At 36.3% G+C, this 25,874-nt stretch overlaps 1 protein-coding gene across 1 annotated transcript; it reads right to left on the bottom strand.

Moving 5' to 3' along the window:
• Positions 1-264: 264 nt before the first annotated feature.
• On the bottom strand, positions 265-25,425 carry LOC138703141 (protein D3-like). Its single transcript, XM_069830774.1, has 6 exons — positions 25,306-25,425; positions 9,576-9,646; positions 9,204-9,324; positions 5,813-5,950; positions 2,962-3,037; positions 265-479 (listed from the first exon to the last, which is right to left on the bottom strand). The coding sequence occupies exons 1-6, from the start codon at positions 25,391-25,393 to the stop codon at positions 332-334; spliced, it is 642 nt and encodes a 213-aa protein (XP_069686875.1). The 5' UTR covers positions 25,394-25,425; the 3' UTR covers positions 265-331.
• Between the last annotated feature and the right edge of the window lie 449 nt (positions 25,426-25,874).

Here is a 25,874-nt window from a genome sequence, read left to right as displayed (position 1 = left end):
ATGTTTTATGAATATAATATGTTGTGCTAATGTGAAGTTTTGCTAAAAGTTTTCAGTGTAATAAAAGTGTAAATTTTTAGGTTCGTATCTGTGTATGGGGTTATCTTTTATTTATTTTGTAAATAATTATTATGGTTAGAATAACTGGTAACTTGTATTACTTTTTTCAACGGGGTCCGAGTAAAGTATTGCATAGGGGCCCATAAATTCTGTCGGCGGCCCTGCCTACACTATTACTCCAATATTTTTAATATTAAAACGATGTTAATTGAAAATGTTTTTTTATTCCAACTACTATATATAATAATTATATACTACAGAATTCTAGTAACTAAGTTGACACATCACCCAATTGTGCACGCACAATGGGAGTATAGTCATCATACTGAGCAAGATAGAAGTTTCCAGCATACGGATGTCCCAAGTTATACTTCTTACTAAAGTCGTTGATAGAAAAATTTGGGCGCGTAAATATAGACCTAAAACAAAACAAAACAAAAAGTAATATTAGTTTTATACACTTACCTATAGGCCTATTCTTCTCATAATACAAGTTCATTATTTACATAACAAAATATTTAGTAAACAAAATTATGTTTAAAGCGGGAAATTAGAATTCGAATAATTTCCATCTTACAGGATAGTACGGGGACATCATTATATTTTTACTGACATTTCTAATATTAACCTGGCTAGGCCTATACCTTTGGATTAACGGTTGAGAACCGAAAACACCGTTTGCTACCCCCTTCGACGACTTGAATTCGATGATATTGGCGTAAAATACAAACAAATCACTTTACTAAGCATAAGAGGGAAGAAAAGTAGTTCATCCATTTACGTAAAGTAGGAAATATCGCGATTTTGAGTTTGATAATTTTCATTAAGTTTTTGTTTAATCAAAATGAAGTACAGTATTAACAATAAGTTTATTTTACTCACGAACTGAGCTATTCATTCGGACGTATTCATTAAGCAGTGTATATTATACTGTCTACAGCACATTAGCGTACAATACAGAGAATTAAGTTAAATTGAAAAATAATCATAATATGGATATTTAAACACATTTTTGAAAACGGTGGTCGTTCATTTCGATACGGCTTCAGTTCTTTTGTGCATATTATCGCACTATAGACTATTGTACCTAATTCCAATTACCAGTTTCGTCCTTCGTACTAGTAACTTATGTTGAAATAATTCTGTACCTACTCTATAAAAAAGTGCCTTGCGTACTGTAACTTCAATCTTCACTTCTGCCTAATTCGAAAAGATAAAATTACTCACACATGCTATCTATTGTCCGTCCAAGTGGTTTTGTCGCAGGGTCGTAGAAAGACGGGAAATCACGACAGTTAATTCGTTAACGAGACCCTTTTATTTAAGTTATTTTAAACAGTTGTATAATATTACGTAGACGTCCAATTCGTAACAGAAATTAATGTTTTCATAAAAGAGTTAAGACAGCCCACCCACTAACCTTTACAGAGAGGCGAGCAGAAGCAGGTGGGGGAAACCGGGATGCGACGTAAGCAAACGGACGACTGTACCTGTGCGAAAATATAATTCAATATTGAAAGTTCTTTCGTCACTGGAAAACGCGAACATATTTCTGGAACATACTGTACTCACTAACTCAGTACTATTTACTATGACCGTAAGGTGACTTTGACTGCATTGGAAGTTCACTAGTAGAAGGAGTGGGAGTGAAGTACATTAAAAAATTCAGATACAATAAAAATGTAAGTAAAATTAAAATGATGTCCCTGCATAATTAATTGTAAACTTCGTTTATTTCAGCAAGAAACACATTGCATTGCATCTTAAAATGCAGTATATAATAAACTGTCCCCAATGTAAAGTTTGAATTTACAACACGAATATTGAGTATGAGATTTGGAAAATTAATTTAATGTTATAGGAAGGCAGAAAATAGGAAAGACTGGAGAAAGCTGGGTTTGCAGTGAAAGACCTGCGCTTGGACAGAACACTAAATGAATGAATGAATAAGATAATAATAGTAATAATAATAATAATAATCATAATAATAATAACAATAAATCATTCATAGCGAAATAGCGAGAGGAGTACTTACGTCAAGGAAGTTCTTTATCACCTCTCTATTCAACATCTACTTGGAGGATTTAGTGAAGAACTGTTTTCAGAACATGGGAAGAGTGATAGTAGGAGGAAGAAGAATAAATTGCATAAGATTTTCTGATGATATGGCGTTGTTAGCAGAAGAGGAGATAATATTAAGGGATATGCTACTGAGCTAAATAACAGCTGTGAGCAGTATGGAATGAAGATAAATGCAAACAAGACGAAGATCATGGTCATAGGAAGAAAAGTAAAGAAGGTAAACTTGCGAATTCTAAATGAGGCAGTAGAGCAAGTGGACAGCTTCAAATACCTAGGGTGTATTATAAGCAGTAACATGAGTTGCTGCCAAGAAGTCAAAAGGAGGATAGCAATGGCCAAGGTAGCTTTTAATAGAAAAAAGGGAGCATCTTCTGCTGACCTCTGGAGAAAGAACTAAGGAAGAGACTAGCGAAGTGCTTTGTGTGGAGTGTAGCTTTTTATGGGGCAGAAACATGAACATTACGACGAAGTGAAGAAAAGCGACTAGAAGCATTTGAAATGTGGATATGAAGAAGGATGTGAAATAGACAGACAGAATAAGAAACGAAGTTGTGTTGGAAAGAGTGGGTGAAGAAAGAATGATGCTGAAACTGATCAGGAAGAGGAAAAGGAATTGGCTGGGTCACTGGTTGAGAAGAAACTGCATACTGAAGAATGCACTGGAAGGAATGGCGAACGGGAGAAGAGTTCGTGGTAGAAGAAGATATTAGATGATAGACGACATTAAGATATATGGATCATATGCGGAGACTAAGAGCAAGGCTGAAAATAGGGAAGATTGGAGAAAGCTGGGTTTTGGATAATAAACTACGTACTTACCTGTTACTTGTAAAAATTTCGTTATAATGCACTATACCAGGTTGTCTATACACCAGAAATACATAGCGATGTAAACCTGTTGAAGATACGTCAAGTTAAATCAAGATGTTTTCTTTTGTTTTTCATTAATAGAACAAATTGTCACTAAAGGCTCATTTCTTAATACCGGAATTAAATGAACAGTCAACATCTTAACCTATATACATGTTGTGTGGGTTTTGCGGAGGGAGGAATGGCCTGCCTGAGCCCCTGATAGAGCCAGGTCCCATTTCGCGGGCGAGCAGCCAGGGGCCCAGAGCCTCAAGCCCTTCCTGGTCATCCGACGCTGGCAAGTGGGCCATCCTGCCTCACCCCCTGATAAAGTCAGGTCCCGACACGAGTAGGCTGATAAGCCCCAGGGGTCCGGAGCCTCAAGCCTTCCTATATCAGCATCGGGAACCCGTACTACCTCCAAGACTTCACCCCGACCTATTTTTACTATTGCAGATGATAGATGAAATGAGGGGGAGGTGGATAGTTGGTAGAATAGAGAAACGAGAGTACACCGAGAAAAAACCCTATGCAACGTCTGCTTTGTCCACTACAAATTCCATCACAACTTGCTCGGAGATGGAACCCGGCCCGCCTGGATGGAAGACTAGCGCGCTACCACGACGCGGCGAGGAAGGGCACACGGAAGACTACCACAGAATACGAAATGACAGTGTAGATAGAATATGGTTGGTAGTCTACCTGGTAGCATTCGTAGAATACAGTGCAACCTTAATTACACTAAAGCTCTGCTAGTTGCATAAAAACAGGCGATGTTATCTATCAATGCTATTAAAAATTGCGATTATGTAACGTGCGGCTTCGTGGTCCAATGGTCGGCATTCGTGACTACAAGTCATAAGATCCCGAGTTCGATTCTCGTCCTGAGGATGAAAATTTGTCCGAGGCTATTTAAAACTTTCACTCGTAAAATTCTAGGAGCTAAGTGAGTATATAAAGATTTCTGTAAGCAGGAGTACATCAGTGTTCAAGTAAAGGTTCTCAGAATGCGTCCTAGGTCTGAAGTGTGGGGACTGTAGATACAAGTGCAAATATTGCATATCTATTACCACAATGCAATGAGGACTGAACGCTCAAGTTATTACTTCAAAAATGTAAGTAAATCAACTGGACTATAAATTCAGCATTATAATAAAGCTAATTTGAACATTAAATCAAATTACGAGTATATAGCGGTTTGCTTGGAGACTACGTGTCCAAAAGCAGGACTCTAGCACTGAGCGATATGAGCATTAGAGTAGAAGTTAATATTTCAGTTCAGTAGAGTATAATATTATGGCAAGCCTGGGGGATTTAATTAACGATTTGAAAACACTGAATGTAAAGAATTGGCCAAATCTTGTTCATAACAGAAAGGAATGGCGTAAATTAATTGAGAAGGTCAAAACTTCAACGAAGTTGTAGCACCTACTGAAGAAGAAGACTGGCTATGTCTATATTTTTAGTAGAGCCATCGATGTAGCTCAGTCGGCAGACTCACTGGCCTGCTGATCCGGAGCTGCGCTCGGGCTTGGGTTAGATCCCCCATTTGGTCTCATTAAATAGTTTCTTCCGAGATCTTCCCCAGCCGTGGGACTGAAGCCGGATGGTCTATGGCGAGTCCTCAGCATCACTTCATTTCACTCCCTTTGGTCTGGTTACCTGGTTGGGTTTTTACTGAGGTTTGACCCAACCACAAGGCAAATGCCGGGTAATCTTTTGGCGAATCCTCGGGTCTCACATCATCTCACTACAGCTCGCCAAAATATTGTAAAAAAATTGTAAAAAAAATGTAGGAAATTACAAAATTGTAAAACTATAAACATTGTAAAATATTGTAAAAATTATATAAACATTTGTAAAAATTGTAATTGCAATATTGTAAAATTTTTTACTTGTTCTACATCTTAAAGCTTCATTGCTCATGTAAGATCTATGGAATATAATAAATGAAATGAAAGAAAATGAAATGCGTTAGTTTGAGAGATCTTCAGATAGCGGTCTCCTCCTACTCCCGCAACTATGTTCATCGTGAACATAAGAATTGATCAGTGGTGTGCAATGTACAGTATAAGCTACAATTACACTTGTTGTAAACAGAAAATTAAATGTAATATTTATGTACATACGAATGGTGTAAGTCAAAATTGGGTAATGAGGTTTAAAGTAAAAAATTCCGTAAAATACAGCATAAAGCAGCAATTAATATGTCCTTCGTGCTATCCACTGATTACTAATGGTTTAAATAAATTAAATGTTAATTGCTACTTTGCGCTGTATTTTACAGAATGTTTACTTAAACACAGAACTGCACGCATTGTATTCTTCACCTGACATAATTAGGAACATTAAATCCAGACGTTTGAGATGAGCAGGGCATGTAGCACTTATGGGCGAATCCAGAAATGCATATAGAGTGTTAGTTGGGAGACCGGAGGGGAAAAAGACCTTTAGGGAGGCCGAGACGTAGATGGGAGGATAATATTAAAATGGATTTGAGGGAGGTGGGGTATGATGATAGAGACTGGATTAATCTTGCACAGGATAGGGACCGCTGGCGGGCTTATGTGAGGGCGGCAATGAACCTTCGGGTTCCTTAAAAGCCATTTGTAAGTAAGTAAGTTTACTTAAACCCTCATTACCAATTTTTTACTTACACCACTTCTGCTCTCAACGGCTCATGTAGGCGAAACAAGTTTTGCACTCATTATGAATGGCACGTCACTGAACCTCTGCGTCGTTTATCGTTCTTATCCACCTGTCCGCAGCTGGTTCTCTGTGAGCCGTTTTATATGATAACTGCAATTGCAGTCACAATTACCTGTGCCATTTCCCGGTGCGGATCCGATGTACTCTGTGAGTGTTTCTCCCTCATCAATGTTGTCACCTGGGATATTACCGACCAGCCAATGGCGCATCTGAGCCCTCACCGGATTTTCACGACTAGGTGCATCAGGGTCTGTTTACAATACAACATTGAATCACATTAATCCTATTGTAGATCAGCACACGATTAAAATCTCACAGAGTGAATGCAGTCTCAATGTTGGCCCACAACTGTAGAAGCGGTAAACAAAAATCTGACTTTGCTGAGACGGGATTCCCACGTCCCGTCGCAGGGTAGTGCGTTTGAATTATAATACGAGCAATGTCGAATCGTTAAATATGAAGCTAAATAAATAATATAACATTTTTAACATTAATAAAAAATTAAGAGTCACAAACGAATATCATCGAGCATAGCTCACGCTAAGAGTGGACGCTGAGAGACTAATAACATCTCGTCTAATTGTAAACAGAAGGTGAAATGCCAAGATTAATTATTTGAATCGAAATAACCAATAATCTAATCCTAATTGGTAATGATGATGATAATCATGATCATGATGGCAATGATAATCTGCGGAATAGAATCAGCAGAGATGAAGTTCCTTACATACGTCGCTGGACTATAAACAGATGGTAAAATGCTTAAGAACTATATGGGCAAGAGTAATTTTCTTTGAATGGGAATAACCAGTAGTCTAATCCTGTCTAATCCTGAAACAAGTGGTGGTGGTGGTGGTAGTGGTGATAGTGATAGTGATAATTATTCTTTATTCTGGTAGAATAAACTGAGCAGAGATACAGTTTCTTAGATCAGTGGCTGGACATAACCACGAGAAATATGTATATACTAATACAAATCGAACATTCAGGAAAAATTAAAGATGGCTTCATTAAATTAATTAATAACATAAGGGAAACATAGTATGAACACAATATTATAAAGATGTAGAAATCCGAATGCCTACAATCGTTTTAAATAGACTATCAGGTTAGATTAAGTTAGGTTAGGTCACAGTGGCTATGGGCGGGTTAGGACGACCCTTTGCACGTCGGTCATACTGAGGCCTATTGTGAACCCAGAAGTGTATGGGATGAATGAGAATGAGGGTGTACCAGCCCACCGGCCGCATGTGATCCCTCATCCGCTCACCCAATGTGGGCCTCCTACCTTCCCCCGCTCCAAGTTCACACCGCCAAGGTGACCAAGCAGGACTGGATCCATTCCAACGGCCTTTCCAAGGTGTCGAAGCTCCCTTGGAAGTCCTCTTAAGGAATGAATCCTGGCAGAGATATTGCGGAAGGCTGAGAACTCAGGAACGGTTGTAGAGAAGATCCCCCTTCCGTAAGCGGATGAAGACAAGCGTCTTGACCTGAATATGGCTACTGAATGAGATGAGAAAGATGAATGATATGAAAATCTAAATTCTTTTTCTACACGGGAGGGGATGGGAAAATGGACCGTGGCAATGAAAATTCCAACCCGGCACTTGCCTAAGTAACTGTAGGAAAACACGGAAAAACCACAGTTAGGTTGGTCGGTCCGGGAATCGAACCACGGACCTCCCGAATGCGAGTCCCATGCATGAGCTAACTCGCTCGGTAAATAGACTATCAACCAAGAGGACGACGAGATGTGGGTCAGTCTAGGAAGAGACGGGAAGGAGTGTTTTTAGTTGGTTATTTAACGACGCTGTATAAACTACTGGGTTATTTAGCGTCGCTGGAATTGGTGATAGCGAGAACCCACGCCCGAACGCAGCTCCGAATCAGAAGACAAGCGCCTCTGTCGATTGAGCTCCGCTACTCAGCGGCGCGAAGGTGGCAAGACATTACTTGTGAGATGAACAGTTTCAAATCATGAAGATGATAATGGTGATGATCTGAATAAGGCTGAAGTACAACAAAACTACCATATAGACACGTGATGGTCTTAAAATAAAATTTTCGTCTTTATTTTATGATTAAAATGCAAAGATGTATAAATATACAAACATTCCAAATTATCAAATATTTCACCGTTTATAAATAACTACTTGAAAGAAGTTATGATAGCCTATAGTTGAAATCAGTGAAATGTAGACACGCTTTCCAACTGCCACTAACTTTCGAATGGCCTGTGTGTATGTAGCCTACAGTATAATATAATATTCTTAATATCAACACTTTTCAAAATATCTACCGTACGTAGCTTTATGTTATTCTTCATTTCCATCATAATAATAAATGTTATGTGGAAGTCTGCACATTTATTTGCGGTATTACTGCTTCCTTAACTTCTGACGCTTTGCTTACTTCACAAGAAACATAATACAGTACTACGAGGGTGATTAAAAAAGTAACGTAACAAGAGCGTTCACAGGTGATATACTGTATCCCCCCCTTCTTGTTCGAATTTTCCGCCAGGGCCACAGCAGCAGACCACAGTTTTATCACACAGCCATTATATGGCGCATATATTTCGTCAGACCCTCGCAATATCAGTTGTAAGATAGCTGCGCGCACGGAAACATGGTCAAATGTGGAAGTGCCTAATGTAAACCTGCTTTTGCGTCTGAAGGCACCTCATCAGCATAAATTATCGTCAACTTGTTGAGGTGTACGATAAGAAACGGCTCCTCCCTACAGCCCAATTTCCATCTCTTCGGACCGTTGAAGAAGCACTTGGGGGGTAGGCGATTCAATACCGATATGGCCGTTCAGCAAGCCGTCATGACGTGGCTTCAGGGACTTGACGCAGATCTCTTCTATAACGGCATCGATGCCTTGGTCTACCGTTGTAACAAGTGTTTGAACAAGCATGGCGACTATGTTGAAAAGTAATGTGCTACTACTGTGTATCAGTATATCTGTCTGTGAAATAAAGTTCGTCCAGGAGAGCTCTTGTTGTCTTACTTTCTGGAGCACCCTCGTATCTTATTTTCTTACACTTCTTCTATGTAAATCTCCAATGTTTTCTATATTCTTTACTGAGAGTTGTGTTTAACAATTTCTTCATTTCCGGAAGACATTTAGAATCAGTGTCATGAGTAAATGATGATGATGTTGACTGTAATTATGATGATAATAACAACAGCAAAAATGACAATAAAATGATGATTTGGAAGAAATTTGGTAAAAACAATAATTGAATCGCCCCATGCAGAAAGGGCTCCAGTCCATTAGACCTAGTTTTGAGAAAACTAAGAAAAACATTCTGTACATTATATTCCTTTCTGCATAGAACTCTGTCAAAATTTGTGACTGAAGCCCTTTCTGCATGGGACGATTCAATTATTTATTTGGATACGTCTGAATATTTTTGTGGGCAGACTAAAAAAAATACAAACACACACGTTCGCATGCGTAGAAACACACGCGTGTATAATTTAAATAATGAGACTAACCTGTCATACACAACAAATAGTATTCTCCATCCTCAGCTTCCCAGTCCACCTTAGGAATGTCTTTCACTTGAGTTGGGGTCAGCTCATTTCCCAGATTCACGCTCAAGTGTCCATATCGTATCTATAAATTATTAGTTCAAAATTACTGCAAATTTCAGGACTATCCTCGCCCACAAATGTGTTATGTCTATGTTTTCAATCAAGAAAAGAAAATGTGTCATTAATAAATACCTCTAAATATTACTGGCTGTATACTTAAAGTACAATCTTATATTTTGAGTTGAAAATATAAAATACTGTACTTGATATTTTACACATCTCCCTGTTCAGTGTTTTGGAATAATTGTGTAACTAGTAACTGTCTGCACTAACCTGAATAAATTCCTTTGGTGCTATGTCGATGACATCAGGAACAATACCACATTCCTTCATAGCAGCAGCAACTGTCAATATAAATTAAATTAATTTATTTGTCACTTGATATTTATCCAATTTACTGTAATAATAAATTGTGTAAAATAATACAATGAAACGTCTTTCAAAGGTCACTCCTCTTAAAAGACCATCTCTATTACAGACCGATTTTGCTTAGAACCGAGGTAAAAACCCTTTAAAACGGATGGATCTTTTACTTTGATTTCCATTTAAATACCACCCCTCTCCCCGACCACGACCAGCCATTGAATAGTCGTTTTCGTAATTTTACTCCCTTTAAAACAAGCCTGCACAAACAGCGCTCAACGAGCGCGCGCGCTCCTTCGGAGTGGGAGAGCGGTGTTTACCGCTCGCCGAAACGGAGAGGAAGATACGTCAGAATGACATAGACTTGCTATAGGTAGAAGAGAGGGAAACGACCACTCAGTTATCTAGTGGAGTGCAGTGTGTAGGCCTATTCTCAGTAACTGTTTCACGTTGCTTACTTACTGCTACAGTACAGTATGGAGGAACCTAAAAGACGGAACGTAACATTTAACATTTAACGATTTACAGTTCGAACTTATTGATCTTCAGTGTGGCCTAAGAGTTAAAGATCGTTTGAATAATACTACTAGCCTGGTTGAGTTTTACAAGACTGAACATTAGCAATAATATCCACTACACAGGCTGGCTGTGAAAATGATTCCTATGTTTGGCTCAACATTTATATTTGTGAGCAATTGTTTTCTATAATCAACATTAATAAAGGCAGGCATCGAACATCTGTAACTGATGTTTCATACGATCTGTAGGCTACTGTTCCCTTCAGCTGCCAACAGCATAAAACCTCGTTTTCATGTACTGATAAATAAAAATATAAGAAAATGATATTGTACATTTAAGTAGGTATAAAATTTCTATTATTTCTGTAAAAAATATTTCTGTATTAATTAACAAGTCCAAGATAGTTTTGCAAACACTGAACGGGAATTCATTTCATGAACCTCGTAATAGTACTTCCTTTTGTGTATATTTTGTACGAGATCACCACTTCTTCCAGTCCACCCTATACAGAGCGCAGCTAATACCTGTATTCCGCTCATGAGCTGTGAGCCGGCTCGGAGAGCGCAAACCTTGTGCAGGCCTGCTTTAAAAGATCATATTTCAAAATTAAAGTTCAGTATCATAATTTTACAATGCAGTAGTTTAACTCATTAAATTAATTCTAAAAACTTGATAAGAGTATACTATACTGTTATTTATAAAGTTACATTGAAATTTGACAACGTTGTTAACTATTCGCGCTGAATGTCCGATTCTTTAATCCTCTACCAAAGAAATGTAGGAATTTATAGCAAGAAAGAGGTTGTTGTTTAGGATTGTAACGCTGGAAACGGCCTTCAGGTCTGACCATGGATTATGTCGATGTTTGTTCCCTTGTTTGACAGTTTAATTTCTTTTGGCATACCAGTAGTGTAAAGTTGTTATAATGTTATAATGTTTTTACTCGTTTCATAGATAATTATCTATGAAATGAGAAGTAGATCTAATTATCGTTGAAGGATCAAAGTGATTCGCGAAAGAAAATTAGCGGAAAAACTTAAATGTGACAATACGAGTACTTATGGTTTTTAGAGAACCCGGAAGTTTATTGCCGCCCTCAAAGTGACAGTCCAAGTTTCACAACCATACAGAACAACCGGTAATATAACTTTACATTAATTCAGTTTAAATGTTCTGTACAAAACGTATTATAATTAACAACATATTCAAAGTTACCGGTATCTTATTTTAAACTAGCCATACCCGTGAGTTTCGATGCACTTGTTAGAAATAAATATAAAGTAATAACATAATTAAAATAGGACATTTGGTCCAGGGAAAATCCGTGTTTGATAGAAGGATAAATCGTTTATATTACGTAATTCAAATTATATCAGTTTTGTCCAGAGAGCACTCATTTGGTGCAAGGATAATTCCTTTAACATGTTTCTTAATTGTTATTATATGCAAATAATAATTACAATAGTATAATTTGGTTCACAACATCCGTTTTTGGTGCAAGGATGATTTGTTTAACATTTTTCTAAATTAGTCTTGAATGCATCCTTTAATAAATCACTCCAAATTAATGTCAATATAGAGTGGATTGTATACGAAGATAAATTTGTATGTTGACTCATGACATGTTATTTTAAAATTTGTGTATCTCGTTAAATATCAGTTCTATCAACATTTTGCATAGAATAAACCTTATCGGAAATCGCTTTTAAAAGAATCTTTTGTTATGTGACTTATTTAATGAAAATCGATAATAAGCGAGCTATTTCGATTTATTTCAGGCCCCCTTATAACTCCCTTTTTAAATAAAGTATTTTGACTGCCATATAGCCTAAAACCTAAGTTAGAACGAACTTAATTTATATTCCAATTTTCATAGAAATCAGTTCAGCCATTATCGCGTGAAATGGTAAAAAAAAATCCAGACAGACAGACAGACAAACAAAAATTTCAAAAATGCGATTTTCGATCTCAGGGTGGTTAATTATGCATGTTAACACCAATTATTTTTGTAAAAGCGAAAATTACCACAAAAAGTTTGGTTACAGATATATTATTAGTAGAGTCTATAGATAGGCTACAGTAAGTACAGTAATTTAACTCATTATTTACGTAAAGGAAGTCTCCTCCTACTAAGCAACCACCCCTCTAAAAGGCCAATTTTGCATGGAATTATCAGTAGACTTTTAGTACAAGTTTCACTGTACTGTCACCGATTTTCTTTATCATAACGAATGACTACTGAAAGTGAGGATGGGGAATTCCTTTTCTTCTTAAACTGAAATATAATACTCAATTCGCAATAGAGACCGATCTAGTGACATTCTGGCATGTGGGACTTTTATTACAACTACATGAAAGCCCTTTGGTCTATTACGAAAATTATCTTTCGGAATTGTTTCTATCTTCCATTAAATTATATGAACAGAAATAAGCCATAGCTGGAGGAAATTAATTTCAGCACGTGCGTAAGATACGATTTTTTTTTCAGAGTTTACAGTAGTGGCAAAAAAACCGGACGGAGCCTTGTAGCTGATTTCAGAGTCTTGTTCACTCCAGAGCACGATAGACTGGTAACTAACAAGGAGAGGATATGCTCTGTATATCACCGAATGGAATAAGATTGTGTGAGATGAAGGTACAAGACGTACTGTTTAAAGTAATACCTGATATGGGTGGCCAATGACCCCTCGTTTTGGAAATATTGGCTATTGTTTGTGACATACTTCCGTTAGGTGCTCAATAGGGAAGCATTAGCCTGTGTAACAGCGTAGCCCATATGGTTGGATGCTGAGTTGTTATTCAGGCAACCTGAGTTCGAATCTCAACTAGTTCTATATATATTTTTTTTTGTTTTAATAATGATTAATATTGTGATCACAGTTATCTATTTACATACCTATATCATATTTCTCAATGTATTGAATGCTTCATCATGTTTTGAACAAATTACTAATTAACTAACATTGTATTGTAAAGGATAAACAATGAAATACTGCTCACGTAGGAAGGCAAGATGTGTCACTGGCGTCTGTCCTATTTCTGTAGCAGCTATTCCATTTCATTTTGTACCCGATTCATTATGATGTCATAAAAACACACAAAACATACATATTTCCTGCATCATGCACAGCAAATGAAAGAAGGTTGTCCACAGTCACACACATTTTTCCGCACTTCTGCTGCGAAACTGATATCCTTCACATTCACTAACACTTCTCGTTCGTTTTTCAATTTTGATGCATACCACGCATATTTCAACATGGCTTTGAATATAGAAACTTACAACTGAAAGTGAATTATTATAATAATAATAATAATAATAATAATAATAATAATAATAATAATAATAATAATAATAATAATATCAAGCTTTAAAAAATGAGAAGGCATTAGGATTCGAACTCGGGTTGCCTGAATAACTCAGCACCCAACCGCATGAGCTACGCCCTTACGCAGTCTATTGTTTCCCTATTAGGCACCTAACGGAAGCATGTCCTAAACAATAGCCAATATTTCCAAAACGAGGGGTCATTGGCCACCCATACCAAGTATGACTTTAAACAGTGTGTCTTGTACTTTCATGTCACAAAATCTGATTTAATTCGGTGATATACAGAGAGTGTCCTCTCCTTGTAAGACTTTCGTGGTTCGAATCCTGCCTGGGAAGGAAACTTTTTTTTTTTGCTCCTTATTCAAATTTATTCCCAACACTTTTCGATTGCAGCGATATTTTACTACTTAATTAACTTATTATTCCCAGAACATGAATTTTACCAGCAATCGAAAAGTATTGGGAATAAATTTGAATAAGGAACAAAAAAAGTTTCCTTCCCAGGCAGGATTCGAACCACCAAAGTCTTAGTTACCAGTCTATCGTGCTCTGGAGTGAACAAGGCTCTGAAACCAGTTACAAGAGTCGGTCCGGTTTTTTTGCCACTACTGTACAATTGTCGTAGTTGAAAATAAAATCTCTACCATACATTATATTAAAAGTTCATGTAATATTGATATACTTATTTACAAATGGCTTTTAAGGAACCCGAAGGTTCATTGCCGTACTCAAATAAGTACGCCATCGGTCCAATATTGATGTAAGCTACATATTTTAAGGAAGGGAATTAGGTATATTACTTTGTATTTAAAATGAATTCATATTCACGCAACGCTAGCAACTTATCAACGATATCACGTATACGAGGACATGGATAATTATACTGACCATGAACCGATTCCTTCCATGGCATAGGCCTACTCTACCAAGTAAGTATTTAAAACAATATCACTATCGATGCACGAATCCATTTCCACAAGGATGTCAAGTAGGTTATGCAATAGTTATAGGGCTAACTTATCATTTAGAAAGAGCCTTCAACGTTACGTCGAAACCCTCTTTGAAAATTTATAGACGGGTTGATTCTGTACTGTAGAAGAAGGAGAAATTACGTGTGTCAAAAAAAAAAAAAAAAAAAAAAAAAAAAAAAAAAAAAAAAAAAAAAAAAAAAAAAAAACTTCCTCCTGGTAACATACAATTTTTTTAGTAGGTTATTTTACGACTCTTCATCAACATCTTAGGTCATTTAGCGTCTGAATGAGATGAAGGTGATAATGCCGGTGAAATGAGTCCGGGGTTCAGCATCGATAGTACCCAGCGTTTGCTCATATTGGGTTGAGGGAAAACCCCGGTAACCAGGTAACTTGCCCCGACCGAGAATCGAACCCAGGCCACCTGGTTTCGCGGCCAGACGCGCTAACCGTTACTCCACAGGTGTGGACGGTAACATACAATAATTCATCACTGTGCAACAAAATACAAAACACTGAGAATAGCCAATATACTCGTAAGTGAAGGCTGCGAAAAAAAAAAAGGTCATTTCCAACGAAAACAAAAAATGAGTTTTTTACGTTTCGGTATGTTTAGAGAGATATATTTCTGAATATATTACTGTTTTTATTCGACTCGGTCATTTCCATGAAAAACAGTGTGGTAAAATAAGTATTTTCAATCAAAACCTGATAATCATACTAATGTCAATATTTTCATTGTCTTTTTTGTATTAAAAACGGACATTTCCAATATTTCGTATGTGTTGCAAATACCAATCCATTCAAAATCTGTCATTTCCACTTCTATGTGCAAGAGTGATAACTTATTGCCAACTGAAATTATTATAAAAGTGTTATAACATTATATTCATTTTTCCATGATTCAGTAGAATGAAAGTGAAGGATATCTAAGGAGATAAGGTATTCAATTCAATATTAATGTAAAAATATTACGGTACGGCACCGGCGAGGCCGCCATATTTCCACAATAGAGGTTCTGGGCACATATTTCTCGTTATAGTTTGCTAGTCATCAGAAAATTTTCCTCTCCCCTTTCATCCGACTTACACACCCTAAAGGTACGAGAGGGAGATTCTCTTGATAGCACACTAGACATCTCACGAATCGAGCCTCCCTGGTTATGGGATCGGCATGACGTTGGGCCACTGAAGAGACGTCACAGGACAATCATAAGACAACGGATAAACAAGTAAAATAAATTTCTTCCATTGTCCACATCGGAAATCGAACTTCGGACTACTTACTATAGGCCAGGCATGTCAATTGATGCCCACAGGAGCAAGCACGCGCTTTATAGCCCAGGAGAGCCTGAGCGCTTTACTGTGGAAAGGAAAGAGACAGACGAAAGAGGTGGTATATGCCGCTTGGTCGAGCTATATTCAGGGATGGCCAGCACTGATTCAATAGATAAAGGGAAGAGAACTTATTAAAACTGTATCCATGTTAATTTTTAGATTTGCCTGAGAAGTATAAGTGCATTATAAGAATGTAAGTTTAATGCTCATTTTTCACAAGTTTGATTTTTTATTCAAAAGAAGTATTTTCTCAGCTTTTCGTATAGAAAAGTGAAATTTTCAGGTATAGGCCTATTTATTTAGTAGCCTTACTGAATGTTTTCGTAAATCTAATATACCGTATAAACGTATTACTGAAGATAGTGTATTGAAAATTTTGAAAATATTCGCATGGAAATTGTTTGTAAGGAAATGAATTAACAAAGCAACTACTGTTACATCATAAGCAAAAGATACGTGCCCATGTGTTGTAAAAATGTCAGCTCTATAGCTTCAGCAATTTGGAGAAAATAATTTAATACTCTGATGATAGGAAGTTGTTCACAAATATCGCCTTAAAAGCATAATGCGATAAGAGTTTTGTTATGTAATATTAGTTTACACTTAAAACAGATACAGTACCTAGGTAACTTTGCTTTGTACTGTAATATTGTTTTGATTAGTTTATTGATTACTTTTGTAAGGCTAAAGATACCATCAATATAAATTCCAACTTATCATGTCATACTCAATCTCTTTCTTTGGAATATCACTTTCTTCATGAATGATGTGTTTCATCCACTTAATACAGTATAATATTATACTACTATGGAATTTAAGTGAATATTCCTTCTTAACTCTCTATTATGTTATTAAAATTTAAAACACAAGTGCAATATTAAGAAATCAGTGTTAGTACTTTTGTTTACAGACAATATAGATAATATTAAACAGAAAGAAGCCATATAAAAATAATGACATAAAATTTCACTTTCCGTTTGAAGTTTGTGCACCACTGTTTTCTTAATCCAACAGGTTGCTTATCCAAATACACAACCCTTCCTCTTTCCATACTTAGCGCTTGCTGCCCGCGCACGACATCAAGGTCAGAAAAATGCGCTTGCTTTGACATCACTGCTATAGGCTAATAGTAGGCCTACAACACACAGTTCACACAATAGTCTTTCTACCGAGTTTGTATTTAACGTTTGAGTAGCCAAAGCCTGAATTAATACTATCCAAATAACACAACAGGAATTAATAATTACAGTACAACAGAAAAAAATTTATTTACAATAATTTCAATTAAAAACATTTAGCTCAACTTTATAAATGGACATTGCATGAAATTAAAAATATACAGCTTTGCTATACATTAGCTCTTGTAGTTCTAACGATAGTGAGATTGACGTCAAAAAGCGCTAGTACAGGGACATCATTTTATTTTTACTTCAATTTTTATTGTACCTGAGTTTTTTAATGTACTTCATTCCCACCCCCTCTACTAGTGAACTTGCAACCGTTCTCCACACAGAACCAAGCGTATACAGTCAAAGTCGCCTTACGGTCTTAGTAAACACAATCAGTACTGAGTTAGTGAGTATAGTACGTTCCAGAAATATGTTCGCTTTCAATATTGAATCATATTCTCGCACAGGTACTGTCGTCCGTTTGCCTATGTCGCATCCCGGTTTCCCCCACCCACTTCTGCCCGTTCCTTTGTGGCTGGGCTGTCTTAGTTCTTTTCTGAAAACATTAATTTCTGTTAGGAATTGGATGTCTACGTAATATTATATAACTGTTTAAAATAACTTAAATAAAAAGGCCTCGTTAAGTAATTAACTGTTACGTGATTTCCCTCCTTTCTACGACCCTCGACAAAACCACTTGAACGGATAATAAATAGCATATCTGAATAATTTTATCTTTTCGGATCGTACAGAAGTGAAGATTGAATATACAATATGTAAGGTACTCTTTTATAGAGTAGGTACAGAATTATTTCAATAAGAATTAGTAGTACGAAAGACGAAACTGGTAATTGGAATTAGGTGCAATAGTATATAGTGCGATAATATGCAAAAAAGAACTGAAACCTGTATAGAAATGAACGGCCATCATTTTCAAATATGTGCTTAAATATCCATATTATGATTATTTTTCAATTTAACGTCATTCTCTATATTGTACGCTAATGTGCTATAGACAGTACAATATGCGCTGCATAATGAATACGTCCGAACGGACAGCTCAGTTCGTGAGTAAAAACACTTATTGTTAATACAGTACTGTATTTTGATTAAAGAAAACCCTAATGAAAATTATCAAACTCAAAATTACGATATTTCCTACTTTACGTAAATGAATGAACTACTTTTAATCCCTCCTATACCTAGTAAAGTGATTTGTTTGTATCTTACGCCAGTATCATCGAACTCCAGTGGAAGGGGGTATCAAACGGTGTTTCCGGTTCACAACCTTTAAGCCAAAGGTATAGCCAGGTTAATATTAGAAATGTTAGTAAAAATAAAATGATGTCCCTGTATAACTATGTCGGTGACCCAACCCTCCTCTGCCATACATGTTTATGATAGTTTTTATGTTCTATCCTTTAATATACAGAGTGTCTCTAAATTAGACCGGCAAAATTAGGGAGCAGATAGATAACCTTCGTGGAAGCAAATTTTGTTAAGGAACCCATGGGCTGCGACGCTTCGTTTCAGTGCAGAAGGAATTACAGGTCGGAATAAAGTAAGTATTTATGTGCAAATAATAAGCGATTCTATGTCACATGATTGTGTGTGTTAATCCAAACAAAGAAAAAATACGTACGAAACCAACGACACATTAAACTGTACTGAACATTAGTACTCGTATTTATTTATTTGATTTTAGTAGGTTATGTTACGACGCTTTATCAACAACTTAGGTTATTTAGCGTCTGAATGAGATGAAGGTGATAATGCTAGTGAAATGAGTCCGGGGTCCAACACCGAAAGTTACCCAGCATTCGCTCACATTGAGTTGAGGGAAAACCCCGGAAAAAACCTCAACCAGATAACTTGCCCCGACCGGGAATCGAATCCGGGCCACCTGGTTTCGCGGCTAGACGCGCTAACCGTTACTCCACAGGTGTGGACTAGTACTTGTACTAAACTACTTAGACGAATAACACGGATAACAAGAGGTCGTACCAATGGAAGTAAACAAACGTGCTGTAATCGATACCAAATCACACTGGGCTCCGGACGTAAACAAACCAAGTGATAGTAGTAATAACACACCCCTCTTGGAATGAAAAGAGTGATTATCCGTTCCCGCCTTCTTGCATTGAAACGAAGCGTCGCAGCCCATGGGTTCCTTAACAAAATATACTTTCACGGAGGTTATCTATCTGCTCCCTAATTTTGTCGGTCTAATTGAGAGACACCCTGTAGTATACAGTAAAACCCCTGCGGGTGACTGAGTAGTCAGATCTGCAGCCTATCACACAGGACACCCGATGTTCCAGTCCCGACAGGCCTGGAATTTTTCAATGAAAAATACATAGTGACACTTGTGGGAGACAAGCTTGCAGTTGGGGTTTTCCTCGGGATTCTCCCGTTTCTCCATATTAGGCATTTACATCATTCCGTCAATGTTTCTCCATTTCGTCACCATTGTTAGGCCTAATATGGACTGTAGATAATATCAATATTAAAAAGATGATGATGATGATGATGATGAAAAGTAAACCTATACATAAATGCATCTCACGCCGTAGCGTCATGGCTTGACTCGTGTTACGTAATAAACGCTAGCTAGTTCCAGTCCTCATGAGGAAGGAATTTTCTCATGAAATTTCAGCGAGTGCATGGGGCTGTTGGCCACCAGTATTGTGATAAATTTGGGGAGCTATGCTAGGTAGCGAAACCCAGCTTCGAAAACAGTTATAACGGCTGGGAGATCATGGTGCTAACCACACGTTACTCCGTACTGGTTGGATGATCGTTCATCTCTGCTGAAGCATCTGGACGTGAAACCAGCAGTCGACTGGTAAGCGTTGGGCCTTCATGGGTTATCGCACGACAGATTGTTTTTTTTCATTATATAAATTCAGAAATCGTAACATCATCTTCAATATAGCCCAACAGCAATATTTATCATAACCTACTTAAAAATGTGGGAAAGTGTACAGCTTTACACATTAAATGTAGCTACTTTGTTATCTCAAGGTAAGGAATAAGTGTTCCATAACAATTTTACACTTTGATGTAATGATAAGAAATTAGGACTTTTGGATTACGTCAGCTCTGTGGAATTATCTGGCTGATAAGTTGTTTTCAACTGTTCTGTTCCAAAATTTATTGTATTACTACAGAAATAACTCTTCGGCATTCTGAAATTTTGAAGTGGAAAAAAAGACAGTAAAACTCTTCAGTTATTTTTTTTTAGGTTAGCACAATTCATTTGTAAACAAAACGAAACTTTTTCATTATTTAAGAGCCTGTGTGACTTGTAAACATATGAACAAGACACTAAACCATGCTTGTGCAAAAACAGTATTATACAGACATAAGTAAATATACGGCTACTCTCTTATTTAAACACATAACTGAATGAGTATTTGTGCTTCGAATAAATCATAAGGAAACAGGTTCCTCTCTCCTTGCCTTTCCTAGTGATGGAGCCGAGAAGTGGGATATTTCTGTGTTTATAACACGATGACTGAGTATAACCCAAACATTTCTTATCATGATGGCTAGCGTGAAAATTTCAAATCATACTGAATAAAAATAATGACTTGATTAAACTACGTTTTATTCTTATCAAAAACGTCACAGTGCAATTTATTACTTTTTGATAGAGTAGAATTAAATTTGATGACAGGAAAAATAGCTGCTGAGAATATTGTGTGTTTTCCCTATTAATGGTTTTAGTGCAAAGTATTTATGTTAGCAGTTAAACGAATTTATTTCGGATGGAACAACTAGTAATTGTAAGGTGTTTACAAAGGAGCAACTGTTGTTCACATATATTATAATACTTTAGACGTAAATAAATACTGCGTATTAAATATAAATATATTATAATAATTACAACTTAGATGTTGTAATTATTCAATGTCTAAATTATAAGTTGGAAATTTTCGTCCATGATGTCATTAATATTTTTTTTAGTTTCATTCTTATTTTTTCGGAAGTCACAAAAAATTCATCTTACTTCGTCCAAAAGCTTAATTCGAACTGTAATGTTTACCGATTTCTGCTACTCCATAGAAGTTTCTTTAACATCTACCTCTTTTCACCATGAAATGATTTGTTAATGTAGTACAACGTAACTTCATGAATTCCGTTTTTCAAAAGATAATACGAGGGTGAGTCAGTAAGTTCCAAATAAGTGAAAAAGCGACCTATATTTTGTAATTAGGAACCTGATGTGCTCATAAGCGAAACAAAGAAGCAGCAGTTGCAAGATGGTGGCACATTTGCACGAGTGTAAATTCGTAACTTGATCCGAGCATTGATGCACGCTTCGTCTCGGGCTGGTAATGATGCACCCAAGACTTACTTGCGACTATCCGGGCTAGCATATCGTTGCCTTCATCCTGTCTGCTTGGATCAAGCCGCCAACCTGTTGCACATTTGTGCATAGCGGTGACAGCTTCAGATGTCTCGTAAAAAAAATGTAAGCCTGGTTGTAACTTAATTACCGAGTCGTCCGTGTAACAAAGAAATATTTCTTCTAAGTAGCCTACATTATTTTCTCCTTCCAGAAAGTATTGTGTTGCTGTAAAAAGTCTATTTTGAAATGTTCACGAACATGCGCGTTTTCCGCAGTCCTGATACTGAAATAGTAATATACGTTACAAGAGCGGTATGTTGACATTTTCATGGTCGAGGAAAAGATTGAAAAAGCGAAACGTAGTTGAGCTTTTTTAATTTCCGAGAACATGAAAACAAACATACCGCTCGTGTATCGTACATTATTTTGTGCGAAGATCGTTTATTGCATACCTGAAAGACGAATTTCTAATTAGTTGCAATGAAATCTCCATGTTGATTTCTGTTTAATGACGCCAACTTCGGAACACCAAAATATCTTTCTTCAACATTGTTGCTGTAAAATGTTTTCTATGTTTACTATACTCCAGCAGGCCGTGATATACGTCTGTCTTTTTTTTCCCCCAGTCTATAAATGCGAACTTAAAACAAACGGTAAGGTTATGTAATGATTTATTTTTCATTTTAATATTTTAACAATATTATTTATACTACTGGGTTCAAAAAGTTCCCGGAATTTTACTACCATTTTTCGTATTAATATATAACAAGGGATATTATACATTTGTTTTGTTGGTAACATTTATGATGTCATTTCCTTAAAGTTTGTTGATAATGGCGATTGTTGGTTTTGAGTTGTAGGCAATTGTTTATCATAGTGTTTTGTTTGTTCGTCGCATTTTGTAATTATATCCACAGAGCAACGTACAAACATCAAGTTCTGTGTTTTGTTACACAAAACTCCTGCAGAGATTTCTTAAACAAAATTATTGCTGGTGATGAAACTTGGTGCTACTTGTACGATCCAGTCCCTAAACGACAGTCATCTGAGTGGAAATTGAAAACATCTCCTCGGAAGCAAAAATTTCCTAGGGACACTTCCAAAGGCAAAGTTATGTTGGAAGTTTTCTTCGACTCTCAGGGTCTCATCCACCATGAGTTCATTCCAGAAGGTCGTACTGTAATGAAAGAATTGTACGTAGAAATCATCCTTCGCCTCCGGGACTCAGTGAGAAGGAAACGTCCAGAAAAGTGGGTAGAAAACAACTGGTTCCTTATGCATGACAATGCACCTGCTCATCGCGCAATTATTGTAAAGAATTTTCTTGCCAGCACAACATAACTGCTTTGGATCACCCACCAGACTCTCCTCATCTCTCACCACCTGATTACTTTCTGTTTCCCCGTCTGAAAAGTCATCTGAAAGGACGGAGATTCAATGCTGAAGAGGTTATCGCAAACGCGACGAGAGCACTAAGACGGGTTTCACAAAATGGCTTCCAGGCCTGCTTCCAGGAACTCTACACGCGTTGGCAAAAGTGTGTTGTTGCGGAAGGCAACTATTTTGAAAGGAATGCTGTAGAATAGTGTTTAAGGTACGTTGTTTCTATGATACTAGCAAATTCCGGGAACTTTTTGAACCTAGTATGTATAACATATTGCAGTAATTACATCGGCACCTGGAATCTCGTTGATTTTTTCACGGCTTCCTTAATGTTACTTGTATCAGGAATGCAATAAGTTTCGTGGAGTAGTAGACTTTACTTAATTTTTGCAAATATTTAAAAACAATAATTAACATTGCAATTTAGGTGAAATTGCAGTGGTAAGTTTCCAATTTATAATTATTACTATGTTAAACGTCTCTAAAAATAATATGTTAAAAGCCTAAAGCAGTAAAATGAATGTCGCGCTTAAGCGGTAAGAAGAGGGAAATTGTTATGTGTGTTACGTTGGGAATACTGAATATGGTATTTCACACTTACCGCGTATTGGTTCTGTGCGGAAAACAAGCAAATACGCACGATCTCGCACAAACTATTTTGAGCAGTGTAATATGTAGCTAGTCGGCGAGTACGCATTGGAGGAGGAAAGGAACTGGCTACCCTACTCCATTATCTCTTGGCCTAGTTGCTTCATAAGTAGTGCCTTCTTAATATCACTTGTGAGGTCCAGATCTGTCTTTGGACAGTTGACTAAACAATAACAATGTAAATTACATGAAAATAATAATCTTTAGTAAAAAATGTATTGGTCCCTACTTGAAATAAAAAAAAACATACAACGAGCCATTGCAAGAATCATCAGATGATTTTCTTCATGAATTTTTTGTATTACATAGAGAAAAATAAACTAACAAATGATGATAACTTAACATGGACGTGTTGGTACAGTACTTGGAAAACCACTGAAGTAAGATCGTAAAGATTTGGAATTAAAAGGAAGGAGTCTCAATGAACTACTAATATATAGTTTTACATTTAAATATCGACAGACATATCCTTTAATATAGAAATTATTACAATATGCATATTATGTAAATCTGTAAAAATATATATATTTTTTATACGAACGTGTGGAAAGACAGCATTTCCGACAAGAAAACTGGCACTGAAAGTAAGATTTCATGCATTTAGTATTTTCCGCAGTTTCTTTCAGCACACTTCCTGATAAATGCATCTACAAAAGAACATTTTTTTTTTTTACAATTAACACTTTATTTGACTAGAACGTTTTTACAGTGATTCGTGAATTACTGGTGGTTAGTATTAGTATTAATCGTAAATTCGTTATTTCGATTATTTTTTACGCAAATTATTGAAACTGTGACTATAGAATTAAATTCCTTACTTCGAAAACTAAAACACTATTGTTGCAACGAGATAGCCGCCTTCTGGAAACTTATCTTAAATATACGCGTTTCCAGATAAAATATGAAGACTCATTTTGACATGTATAAGTAATTTTTCCTTGGCCTGTTTAATTTTGTCACTTTCATAGAAAAAATAGCATGTAACACACGGAAATGGCAATTGCAAAATTCGTATGATTTCAACATAAGATAGATGAAACTCAAGGAATATTAGATTAAACAACAACAACAATAATGTCTAATGCCGTATAATCTATGGGCCCATGGTGTTCCGAGGCGAAGTTGTTAACCTCTAATATCGGCAATTATTTATCAGCATTTAACGGTGACTCTCGCTCTATGGCTTTCCTTCGCTAAAGAATTAGTATTGCCATTCAACGAGGGAACGCTATAAGTGTTAAGGGGACTTTTCCAGAATCCAAAGCATTGGAAGAAATATTTTATTTCGTGTAGAGCCGTAGACAGTTTTTTCGCATCTTTTAGTTTTGTTGCAAATTTCTAGTTTGTCTCTTTTTCAATTGTTTAATTTAAATATGATTTTGTATAAGACAGTTTGCCATGTTTTTAGACAATATTGTTCTAAATTAAAGCATTAGGTGAAATTGTTAAGTAGGATCATATGCTTATTAATGATATTTCAATTTGGAATATATATATATATATATATATATATATATATATATATATATATTTGATAATGTTATGTATAATCTATAAAATTAGAACATGTGAAGTCCCCAGTATTAAATTTAAATTTTAAATATAACAAAAAAATTAAATATCGTAAAATTAACACTTATATACCACAATGAGATTTTTTTCAACGACTGTCATTGTCATCAACTCATCATCATCATCATGTAGCTTCCAAGGAGTTGGGCCACAAATTGGTCCTTTCCGGTCCATATTAGAGGTCGAAAATTCACTTCAGTGGTCTTTTCAGGGCTTCTTGTACCCGCTGGGGTGCAATTTTTAGTAGTCTGGAATATCTGTTGCGGAGCATCCTACTAACACATTGTATCTACTTTAATTTATAAGTACGAGTATCAATATCAATATTATTATTATTATATCAATAGAATACATACCATCTTCATTATTTGAGTCGGCCACAACATTACTAACGAAGATTGCTATGAACAGCAGAACTAGTAAATCGTGTGCGATTTCGACCATCTTGCAAGGCAACTCTGCTCACTAATCACGAAAGCAAACTAGTACCTACTCCTTATATAGCTATCAGAAGTCCTTCGTTCAGAAATAAAGTGCATTTCAACACGACAATGTATACGCTTGTGAATGTTAACATGCCAAGATCGTAAAGATGGTGGAACTGTGGGTACATTTCTCGTACAAACAATAATTGATTTCACTTTCTCTCCTTCCAAAATTTTATCCTCGTTAAGAAAATCGTTAGATTCGCTATGATCCCGTAAAAAAAAATCCTGCCTACCATAAAAAAAAAAACTTTCACACTTTCCTTACGAATTGACCTATAACAAACGATTGTGGGATATTTATTTTAAGTGGTGCTTTACAACCATACGGAACAACCGATAATGTAACTGTTTTATATATTCCAACTTTTAGTTTTTTTTAATACAGACTAGATGACAAAAGCTTCTCAGCCGAATAACAGTAGGCATTCCCCATATTT

The sequence above is a fragment of the Periplaneta americana genome, chromosome 7 (genome assembly GCF_040183065.1).
Source record: "Periplaneta americana isolate PAMFEO1 chromosome 7, P.americana_PAMFEO1_priV1, whole genome shotgun sequence".
Taxonomy (NCBI): domain Eukaryota; kingdom Metazoa; phylum Arthropoda; class Insecta; order Blattodea; family Blattidae; genus Periplaneta; species Periplaneta americana.
This window is presented reverse-complemented; position numbering and strand designations above follow the sequence as displayed.